Source organism: Aplidium turbinatum, chromosome 18 (genome assembly GCF_918807975.1).
Source record: "Aplidium turbinatum chromosome 18, kaAplTurb1.1, whole genome shotgun sequence".
Lineage (NCBI taxonomy): Eukaryota > Metazoa > Chordata > Ascidiacea > Aplousobranchia > Polyclinidae > Aplidium > Aplidium turbinatum.
In genome coordinates, this window is record NC_137489.1 from 20,487,541 (window position 1) to 20,499,881 (window position 12,341).

The window sequence follows — 12,341 nt, forward strand, 5'->3', positions numbered from 1 at the left end:
GAAAAATATTTCGGAAAAATATTTTTATAGGCGCCTAATTGAAGGCGTGTATAAACGTTAAAATCTCTATTTATTTTTAAATAGGCTACTTAAGACATTTACCCCATTTTTAAACCATTCTGCTCGCGTTTCCTTCGTCTGCCCCACCACAAAATTGCCACCCCTGGAAAGGAAATTTAATTCTGAACACGATTCAAAAATAAAATTCCGAAAAATATTTCGGGAAAGTATTTTTATAGTCGTTTTTGTGATGCTTACTTTTCTTGCCATAGCACATATAGCAGTCTTAATAGATACGATTTTTTGTCTAACTTTTCGCAATTGCAGTTGCTTTATCTTTGACAAGTCGAGTTTTTTATTTAAATTTCTGTGTTCACTGTTCATTTGGCTATGGAAAAAATATAAGATTTGCTTTGATGTGGTAACGAGAAGTGATTTTATCAGCTTCCGAGTGTTGCTACTTTCATCGCATTGTTTATCGCGCAAATTTTTACGGATCATTTTTTTAGGCGGATCGCGCAGAATTATTCTGCCAGAATGACACCATGGTCATTCTGGCAGAATAGCTTTTCCGCTTTCCGCCTAAAAAAGTTATCCGTGAATATGTGCGGGTCGTAAAGAGCGACATGACATACCATCGAAAAATCTTAAATAAAACTATATTCCGCAACACGTGCCACTTAAATTTTGCATGCATCGGATTCAGTATTAAATTACCTTTCCAGGGATGTGCATCAATAGGTGGGAATTTGGGAGGAACGTCCAGGAGAACGGTTCAAATATGGAGGATATTTTTACGATATTCAAGAAAATAATACGATTTTGCATAAAAAACACATCTCCGAACATCTTCGAATAGAACTATATTCCGCAACACGTGCCATTTAAACTTTGCATGCATCGGATACAGTATTAAATTACCTTTCCAGGGATGTGCATCAATAGGTAGGAATTTTGGAGGAACGTCCAGCAGAACAGTTCAAAGATGGAGGATATTTTTACGATATTCAAGAAAATAATAGATTTTGCATAAAAAACACATCTTCAAACATCGTCGAATAGAACTATAATCCGCAACACGTGCCACTTAAATTTTGAATGCATCGGATTCACTATTAAATTACCTTTCCAGGGATGTGCATCAATAGGTGGGCATTTGGGAGGAACGTCCAGCAGAACGGTTCAAATATGGAGGATATTTGTAAGATAGTCAAGAAAATAATAGAGTTTGCATAAAAAACACATCTCCGAACATCTTCGAATAGAACTATATTCCGCAACACGTGCCACTAAGATTTTGCATGCATCGGATTTAGTATTAAATTACCTTTCCAGCAACGTGCATCAATAGGTGGGCATTTGGGAGAAACGTCCAGCAGAACGGTTCAAATATGGAGGATATTTTTACGATATTCAAGAAAATAATAGATTTTGCTAAAAAACACATCTCCGAACATCTTCGAATAGAGCTATATTCCGCAACACGTGCCATTTAAATTTTGCATGCATCGGATTCAGTATTAAATTACTTTTCCAGGAACGTGCATCAATAGGTGGGCATTTGGGAGGAACGTCCAGCAGAACGGTTCGAAGATGGAGGATATTTTTAAGATATTCAAGAAAATAATAGATTTTGCATAAAAAACACATCTCCGAACATCTTCGAATAGAACTATATTCCGCAACACGTGCCACTTAAACGTTGCATGCATCGGATTCAGTATTGAATTACCTTTCCAGGAATGTGCATCAATAGGTGGGCATTTGGGAGGAACGTCCAGCAGAACGGTTCAAATATGGAGGATATTTTTACGATATTCAAGAAAGTAATAGATTTTGCATAAAAAGCACATCTCCAAACATCTTCGAATAGAACTATAATCCGCAACACGTGCCACCTAAATTTAGCATGCATCGGATTCAGTATTGAATTACCTTTCCAGCAACGTGCATCAATAGGTGGGCATTTTGGAGGAACGTCCAGCAGAACGGTTCAAAAATGGAGGATATTTTTACGATATTCAAGAAAATAATAGATTTTGCATAAAAAACACATCTCCGAACATCTTCGAATAGAACTATATTCCGCAACACGTGCTACTAAGATTTTGCATGCATCGGATTCAGTATTAAATTACCTTTCCAGGGATGTGCATCAATAGGTGGGCATTTGGGAGGAACGTCCAGCAGAACGGTTCAAATATGGAGGATATATTTACGATAAACATTAAAATAATACGATTTTTGCATAATAGACACCACTTCAAACATCGTCGAATAGAACTATAATCCGCAACACGTGCCACTTAAATTTTACATGCATCGGATTCAGTATTAAATTACCTTTCCAGGGATGTGCGCCAATAGGTGGGCATTTGGGAGGAACTCCCAGTAGAACGCTTCAAAAATGGAGGGTATATTTACGATAAACATTAAAATAATACGATTTTTGCATAATAGACACCACTTCAAACATCGTCGAATAGAACTATAATCTGCAACACGTGCCACTTAAATTTTACATGCATCGGATTCAGTATTAAATTACCTTTCCAGGGATGTGCACCAATAGGTGGGCATTTGGAAGGAACTCCCAGCAAAACGCTCCAAAGATGGAGGATATATTTACGATAAACATTAAAATAATACGATTTTTGCATCATCATCATTCATCATCATTTTCAGCCTGTGGGAGCCCACTGCAGAGCGTAAGCCTTCCCCTTTTCATGCCAATTTACATGATTATGTGCTAGTTGGTACCAATTGGTTGTATTGCATTGTTTGTCAATGTCGTCCCTCCATCTCACTTTTGTATAGACAGCATTTCAAACATCTTCGAATAGATCTATAATCCGCAACACGTGCCACTTAAATTTTACATGCATCGGATTCAGTATTAAATTACCTTTCCAGGGATGTGCACCAAGGTGTGGATCGGTGTGGAGCTGACGAGTTTAGCTGACTGAGGTCTAAAATTATCGCTTTATCAACGCAACTTTTATCAAAGCACGCTTGATATCTTCAAGACATAACTTCCCTGGGTATAATTAAATTTCCGCAAGATGATGATGTTGTTTTTGCTAGTTTGTTTTATTTGTTTTTGTCATTGTTGTCATGTCGTCAAGTTATAGCCTATCTATTTTGTGAGTCGTGCAAGGCCTATGGTGCGTTGCGCTTGAAATGGCTTTGCCCGTGGTAGGATTTTTTTGTGGGGTTTTCTTTGCCTGCCTTGCTCTTCTTTGCTATGAGCAAAACGCATCAAGACGTGTTCCCCTTATGACCATCAGCACTCTTGATAACGCACCATAGCCGATCTTCATAGCAACTGTCCATACAAATCTTCAATATATCAGCTAAAGCTATGTGGGCTAATAAAGCTATAGCCTGAATATATGTTGTTTTCGTAACATTTTCTTTTTTTTTATTTTCCCTTTATATCTTAAATTTTTCTGAAGGTGTTGCGACCGTGCCAAATTTCTTTCAACTCAATAACTTACTTCGGTCTCAAGCACGTTTCAACGTTCGCGTTTTGTCGCTTCTACCTTTTTCTCGACCTTTGCTATGCTGACGTGTATTGTTTTGATATGATGGTCAGAAATAAAAACAACTGAACTGAACTGAAGGCGATAGGTCCTGCCTCAACAAAAAACCTAGCGACCGCATGAGGTTGCCTCAATGGTGCGGTATGAAAACCTTGTATATCACACCGATAATAGTTTTATTCGAAGATGTTTTATGCACCATTTGGATGCATCTGGCCAGCGTTGGCGTCTGCATCTTGCCACCGTTGGCGTCTGCATCTTGCCAACATTGGATTATGCATCTTGCCAACGCTAGCTTCTGCATCTTGCCAACGTTGGCTTCTGCATCTTGCCAACGTTGGCAAAATGTTTTATGCATCATTTGGATGCATCTGGCCAGCGTTGGATTATGCATCTTGCCCACGCTGGCTTCTGCATCTTGCCAACATTGGCTTCTGCATCTTGCCAACGTTGGCAAAATGTTTTATGCACCATTTGGATGCATCTGGCCAGCGTTGGCGTCTGCATATTGCCACCGTTGGCGTCTGCATCTAGCCAACGTCAACTTCTGCATCTAGCCAATGTTGGCTTCTGTATCTTGCCAACGTTGGCAAAATGTTTTATGCACCATTTTGCTTCATCTTGCCAACGTTGGCATCTGTATCTGGCCAACGTTGGCAATATGGCTTGTGCACCATTTTGCTTCATCTGGCGCCTAAATTCTGGTTGACTTTTATGCACCATGATGCTGCTTCATCTGACCTATTGACTATTGTGATGCCCACGCTTTGACCAAGGTTGGCCATGCGAAGCAAGCTGGTGCATAAAACATCTGAACAGCATTGGCATCTACATTTGCCAAACGTCTCTGTACATAAACCTCGCTCATCACCAAAAGTTTATTGTTGAACCTAGCTAATCCTTGGACGAAAGAACAGCAGCAACACGGATTTATAAGCAACACTACTCCCTTTGTGACAAAGCAAAGTAACAGCCGAGCTTCGTATATTTTCACATTTATTAGAAACAAGCCACATCAAATCGTATTGATAGATCGAGATTCATTGCACATCAGCAGCTTTTTCTTGTGTATCTTTATCATTGTGAATTCCTGCGAATGAAACAAAAATATTTAATTCAAGAGGGCTGTTTGGCAACAGTGTAGGATTTTGATCAGTTGTCGTCCAGGATAATACGAAGTTAATTGACAATCTGCAAAATCAATGTAATATCCCTCTCTCCAACGTGCGTGACAAAAACTTATCATTCGATTCTGCGCCACGCAGAGCGATAATCAAGTTCCAATACATTCTAATTGCGTGTACAGTAGTTATTCAACAACTAAAGCAACACATTCGCTGTTGTCTTTCAAACATATAACAAGCTCACCAAAAGTTAGTTTTTGCCGTTTTCGGCCACCTTGCCTGTCCTTCCAATTTCGAAATCACTCTGAAACTCTTCATCAATTTGCTGCACGGCAGCAGCTTTGTCGTGCGCCATCACCATGTCTAATCATGAAAGTAAAAAAAAGAAGTGTTAAATCAGTATATAAATACCAACATAGCCTACTAACCACCATGTTCGTTGTTCACATCAATGCGAATACACCACTAAATCATTTTCATACATTACTTAATACTCTTCACAATTAGGCTACATCATACATTATTCAAAAGAACAAAATGGCATAGTTATGACATAATCATTTAGTCGTAGTAGAAACATTTATCCGTAGCCTACTCATCAAAAACAACCTTTTTCAGTTTCTTTTTTAAACAATCAAACGAGTGCTTAGACTTCACGACGTTTTTTTTCTTTCTTTGTTCTCGACATGACTTGAACTGTGTTGTGTTCGATAATAATAGTTGGAATAAGTCCACTGATACAATCGCTTGCATTTTTGCCAACAACTTGACTTAAATTTGCCACCTGCAAAATGTAAATCGAATGTAATGACAGGGGTTTCATCCATCATATTAAAAAGCTTCAGCACTTGTTACAGAAAATTTCGACTGTTACAAATGACAGCCAACGATTAAAGTTTATTTTGGTATTCCAGTCGTCTGTTGTGTTGCGTATGTACGTCGCAGTGTAGGCTACTGTAGGCTATGTTGTCGCAATGGGCGCAAAATAAAACATGTTATTATTATTATTATTCATTTGACGGCAATGAAAGCTACATTTGCAAATACTCTACAACAGGGGTCACCAAATGGCGGCCCGCGAGCCGCATGCGGCCCGCCACGCTGTATCGCTGCGGCCCGCGGAAGGTATCAGCGTACAAGTAGCCTATAACCAAAAATACTTTTCTTGAGGAGTCAATGAGCATGTAGTAGTCCAGTTTTAATCCGGTGATGTCCCCGTTACCGAGGGTGGCCGGATTCACCTCCAAGTGCCGCAATCGTCTTCACACCCTGCTTCCACATCGATCTGTCTAGCGCGTCCTCTCTTGTCAAGCCCACCTTCCAAAATTGACACTGCCCTCAACACCACCATGAGAATAATCACCGGATGCCTGCTTCCAACTCCCACTGACTTTCTGCCGGTACTATCAGGCATCGCCCCAGGTAGACTTCGCAGGGAAAACCACGTACGTAGTCTGGTCCTACAAGCTATGTCAAAGGATGACCACCTCCTCAACCAGATTGTTCTAACCTCGCACTCCCAAAAGCCCCAGCGCTTGAAATCTCGACGCCCGTTCTCCCGACATGCTGCAGCTATGTGCAAATCGAACTTCCACATTTCCGAAGTTTGGAACCGTGAATGGAGAGAAGTTGCGAGACCAACCCAATTCACAGTCCTTCCCAATACCAACACCCCACCTGGAGCAGAACTACCCCGGAAGGAATGGGTGAAGCTCAATCGCCTGCGGACTGGAGTGGGCCGTTTTAGCAGCAACATGTTCCAGTGGGGCCTCGCCGATTCACCATCTTGTGCGTGTGGCTCAGATTTTCAAACTGCACACCACATTATCTATCAATGTCCTGTATACCGACCACAAGATAGACATGTGGACCTAACAACGCTCGATGAATACAAAATCCATTGGCTGCTGCGCCTGGATGTAACAACGTGATCTGTGGCGGCCTCAAACGCAAGAAGAAGAAGCCCACCTTGCTGCTTTCTTCTTCAACTTGCTTTTTCCATGTTTTCTTTGGTCCTCCTTGTTTTCTACGACCCTCCACTCGCAACTCCAGCGCTCTTCTCAAAACATCATCTTCATCCCTTCTCAAAACATGCCCATACCACCTCACTCCATTCGCTTTTGCCAACTTATCAACACTCTCATTCAACCCAAGCAAGCTCATAAGTTCTTCGGTATTCCTTTTGTCCATCAGCTTTACACCACACATTGCTCTCACCATCGCTCTCTCAGTTCTTCTTAAAATCGCCAATTCGTTTTCCCGTAAGCACCATGTCTCACTTCCATACAGCATTGCAGATCTCACACAACTAGTATAAATTCTTCCTCTCATTTTCAACGGAAATCTTCTACCACATAACAACTCTCGACACTCTCTGAATTTCACCCAACCAAACCTTCCTCTTGCAGTCACTGCCGCTTCACAACCACCACTGGCATTCAATCTATCTCCTTGATAGCAAAAGGCATTTACTGATTCAACTTCGTCATTCAGCTTTTCAACAGGACCAATCATTCCTTCCTCAATCTTCTTGCATCTTTCACATTCAAAACCATCTCCAGATCTGCATGTCACTCTCTTCATCTTTGCACATCTTCCATGCACCCATTTCTTGCATTTCGTACATGTAACAGAATTTGCCATCACTCTTCTTCCGCAGACGCCACATGGGTCAATTTTGCTCATTGTGATTTCCCCTTCCGTTCCGCTTATTACGACCTTTGTCTTTTTGATGTTCACACGCATACCTTTACATTCAAACGACTCCTTCCACTTCTCAAATTTCCCTCTCAGATCTTCCATTGTGTCACTCAACAAAACCAAATCATCGGCGTACAGTATCTCCATTAATGAATCTTCTCTTACACATTCGCTAATCACATCAATCACAATGGCAAAGATTAGAGGAGAGAGGACAGAACCCTGGTGTACACCGACCTTCACCGAAAACTCGTCTGAGAGGGCAGATCCAACGCGAACTCTCGTCCTTGCACCGTCGTAAAGACCCATTACGGCTTGCACGAGAGCTTCTGGCATTACTTTTTTTCTCATTGCCTATTCCATCAATCTTCTTGGAACTCTATCAAACGCCTTTTCCATGTCCACGAAACACATGTACAAGTTCTTACCCTTGTAAGTAATATTCCTTTGTAATATTCCTTGTAATATTCCTCTTGCAACCTTCTCAAAATAAAAATAGCATCTGTCGTTCCCTTCCCAGGCATAAATCCACACTGCATCTCGTCCAGCTTCACCACAGATCTTATTCTATTCTCCAACACCCTTTCCACTACCTTCATTGCATGCTCCAACAGTTTTATTCCCCTATATGACCCACAATCCATGACATCACCCTTTCCCTTGAAGATGGGTATCACCACACTCATCTTCCATTCATTTGGCATTCCTTTTCCATCTAACACACGTTGACTGATTTCCTGCATTGCTTTCAGTCCTGTCTCTCCACTTGCGCGTATCATTTCCACAGTGACTTCAGATAATCCAGGAGCCTTCCCCGATTTCATTTTCTTCATTGCTTGCGTCACCTCCTCTCGAGTAACTCTCTTTAATGGACCTGCTACCACGTCGGCTTCCACATTTTGATCCCAATCGTTTTCCTCGTTCATTATAATCTCCATATGTTCTTTCCAAATTCTTCCACGATCTTTCTCACTGAAACCAAGTTTTCCATCCCTTCCTTTAATACATCGTCCACCATCTACATCTTTCCCATCCCGTTTCATAACCTTCATAAACTTATATACTTCGTTAGGACTGTTATTTAATTTGGTCAATTCCTGCTCAGCTTTTTTCTTCATAGCTTTTGCAACTATTCTCTTTGTCCGATTTTTCAATTGCTTGTACTTGAGCTTAGTTTCTTCTGATCTATTTCTGCACCAAGCCTTGTATGCGACTTTTTTCCCCCCAATTACTTCCCTCACATCTTCATTCCACCACCACGTATCTCCTTGATCCATCCTGCCTTTTGTTTTCCCACAAACTTCATCGCAAGCTTGCAGAACTCCATTCTTGAAGGATCCCCATACATCATTCACATCGTTGTGAACAAGACTTTCAACTCTCTTTTTAAACCTTTCTCTTGTGTCGGCATCTTCTAACTTCCAAACTTTTCTTTTGATCACCCTTTTTTTATTTACAGTTTTCTTCAGACCTTTCTTGTCCAAATCGATAACCACCAACCTGTGCTGAAGTTCGCATGGTATTGCTTTCACATCTTTGATCAGTTTTCTGTTTTTCCTGCATACCAACCCAAAGTCAATTTCGGTTTCATTTCCACCTGCACTGAAAGTCACTTTTCTTCCTTCCTCTTTCTTAAACCAGGTATTTGCAACACACAGGTCCTTTTCATCACAGAACTCAAGTAGTCGCCTTCCATCACGATTTCTTTCTCCCACGCCAAACCCTCCATGAACACCTTCAAACCCATCAATTTGTTGGCCAACGTGGCCATTAAAGTCCCCAAGACCCAATACAATTTCCTGATCACATCTTGTGCTCCATTCATAGGCCATTTCGTCATAAAACCTTTCTTTTTCTGCATCGGATCTTCCACTTTGTGGTGCCCTAAGCACAGATTACTCTCATCACTACATTCTCGACCACCATCACTATCGCCATTACTCTGTCACTCTGTCTACGAACCTCAACAACATTTTCATATAGCTCTTCCTTTACCAAAATCCCAACTCTTCCGGTCCCAATATCATTGCCCGACCACCACAGCTTGTATCTCCTTCCTTTGACACCCAAAAACCTGGCTCCTTTGTTCCTCCATCGGACTTCCTGTAAACAGCAAACATCTACCTTCCTCATTCTCAGCTCTTCACTCACCTCAGTACCTCTACAACGCAAACTTCCAACATTTAGACTTCCCAGTCGTATCCCTGAATTTTTAACAGAAATGTCAGACACCCCGGAGATTCTTCGCACCCCCTGCCCATTTAAGGGCTGCCGGGGACTGGGGGCCATTCTATTTTTGACACTTATCATTAGGATTTTTGGTGCATGTTTTTCTACAGGGAGCATGCCCTTGCTTACCCCCAACCTCCATTTAAAGACCGGAGTGGTCTTGATGACCGGATGCCTCTGCACGACAACTAACGAGTTCGGCCAACCCGGGTTTGACTTAAGTTTTCCTTCTTAAAAGATGTTGCCATTGTAGCCGTTGTAGCATGTAGCTATCATCCGCCTACGTCGCCAACCTGCCTGACACGGGCATCAATGTCAGAAGTGAGGTCCAGAACTACCAGTGGGACGTGTTCCGGTGCCAACGGGCCCAGACCTGGAGTAAGGTGCTACCTCTCCTCCTGATATTGAGGATGCAGTTTTACGTCATACCCAGGACAGCATGAAGGTAAAAAATACTTTCCGGGAAGCATATTTTCGCTTTGCATACGATTCCACCGACCGACCATTCAGATTGTAGTTCTAGGCGGGGATCGCTTAAAGTTATTCCAATGCGATGTCCAGCCACACTGTCCCAGTGGTTGATTAAAACGTCTGTTTTCGAATTCCGAAATTGTCTGTGAGCATACAGTAGGGTTGCTTATTTTAAGTTTGTAAGTGTCATGTAAACACTAGTGTGCGTTTCACCGTTATTGTGTTTCACGAGCAGTGTTCCGGTGTTCCCGTTAAGCAAGTTTTTGTTAGCAAAATATAGGCCGGTAGGCTATGCCAACTCAATTTATAATAAGTTGGCAAAATATTTTATATAAATTTAAATACATTTTCTGGTTGTATCAAGAAAATGCAATATCTTCTGACAGGTGTTGGTTGTATTACTTCTGGTTGTATTATGGTTGTATTTTCATAAGACAACTTCTGGTTGTATTATGAAAATATTTAGTTTGGTACTGCAAAATGTTGTTAATCAACAATTCTTGTCATGCTGATAAGCACCTCAAGTGACAGTTGTCTAATAATCAAGAAATACGGTTTTATAGACTCTCAAAAAAAGATGAAAAACCAACTCATTGCTTTTTTAGAGGGAACACCGTTCATGAGTTACGATAGAAACGTTTTTTTGGTGATTTCTACAAGCGTTTGTTTCATGGTGCCTAGTTTCTTTCTCCCTGTTATTGAAGCCTATTTTTCGCTGATATGTTAGCAGCATAGCAGGTCACTGTTGTTGCCTGTATTGCGATGTGTCAAACATTTCTTTGGTTACTGAAACTGTTAATTGCAAGGTATCTTTTGTGAAGCAAAGTGACAACATCACTCTTGCTTGGCGATGAATATTCTAATGAAACCGTTCGCCTCGCTACAAGTGCGCAAAACAAGTGGCCTCGTTTATTAGACATTGTTAAAGAAGTCAAAACTTAAAAGTGTTGTTAAAGGAGCTTGGTCTGGCAGTAGCGTTGTTCGACTAATTTTGTTGCTGCGGTATTCTAAGATAAATAGTAAGAACATGTAACGCTGAATACTGGGTACGAAATGCGTTCAATTCTAGCATAAGAGTCAACGGGCGTCTTTAAATGTCGCAAACCTAGCAAACCTCGCAAACCTAGCAAACGTAGCAAACCTAGCAAACCTCGCAAACCTAGCAAACGTAGCAAACCTAGCAAACCTCGCAAACCACAAAGTTGCCAGATGGTATTTTATTAATTGTATTTTTTTAATTTCTTGGCGTTTTATTTGTCTGGTGCCTGTTTTTTAAAACCCTTTTAAATATGTTATTTGTTTAGTATTGATGTGCTATTATCATCTATAAAAAGATATCAAAATATCTGCTTTGTTGTTTATGGTTAGTTTTGATATAAATACGTTTAAAGCAATGCCTTTGCGATCAACATTTGTGAGATGTTGAAAGTTAATATTAACGCAATATTTGGTAGTCAGACATTTGGGAATCAGTATTCCCTCCCTTAAACCATGGTTGGGTGAGTTCACTAATCACTGGTTCTCTAAAAACCGAGCTGCAGACGATAAATAAAACTTAACTTTTGCAGGCAACCGTAGTTCCTGCCCTTGGCTACGCGTGTGACACACAACTAACAACGAAGAAGTTCCTAATGACAAGTTTTTGTGTGTGTTTAGAAAGTAAGGGATATTTTGTGAACGAAACCGGTTTTTCCAAAATTCTTTGTTATTTCAAGTGTGTTTAAAATACCTATATGCTTTGGCTCCTTTTTGGGCTACTTGCAAAAAAAAATTGGCTTGTTTTTGGGATTGGTTTGAAACGTGTTTTTGGCTGGGTAATTTTTTAAAATCTGGCAACTTTGCAAGGCTTGCTTCTTTAAATGTAGCAAACCTAGCAAACCTTGCAAATCTTGAGAAAGGTTTCTACAATTGATGGCCGATGAGGTTTTCAACTGTTTATAGTTTGCATAAAATAGATAGGCCTAGACTACAGACAACCTTACCATTACTTGCTGCTAATCTAAATCTATCTTCTTTTGAGAGACTATTCATTCATAGCTTGTCACGCCAGTGTCGGAGCCAGATAAGAGCATTGTTTGTGATGTTTTTGAGGTCGTTGTCATCACATGAAGGGCTAAGGGGGCAGTTGGTGAGGATGTGCTTCATCGTCTGATTGTCTAGGCCGCAATCACACATTGGGTCAGGAGTCATCTTCCATCGGAAAAGATTGCTTTTATTTCTCCCGACTCCGCAGCGGGCTCTGTTTAGGCAGCACCACTCTCTTCTCTCAAGGGTG

The 12,341-nt window shown here is 40.9% G+C and overlaps 1 protein-coding gene across 1 annotated transcript; it reads right to left on the reverse strand.

The window, feature by feature from the left end:
• Nucleotides 1-9,250: 9,250 nt before the first annotated feature.
• Nucleotides 9,251-9,655, reverse strand: LOC145787276 (uncharacterized). Its single transcript, XM_082598987.1, has one exon. It carries the CDS (start codon nt 9,653-9,655, stop codon nt 9,251-9,253), a length of 405 nt encoding a protein of 134 aa, XP_082455113.1.
• Between the last annotated feature and the right edge of the window lie 2,686 nt (nt 9,656-12,341).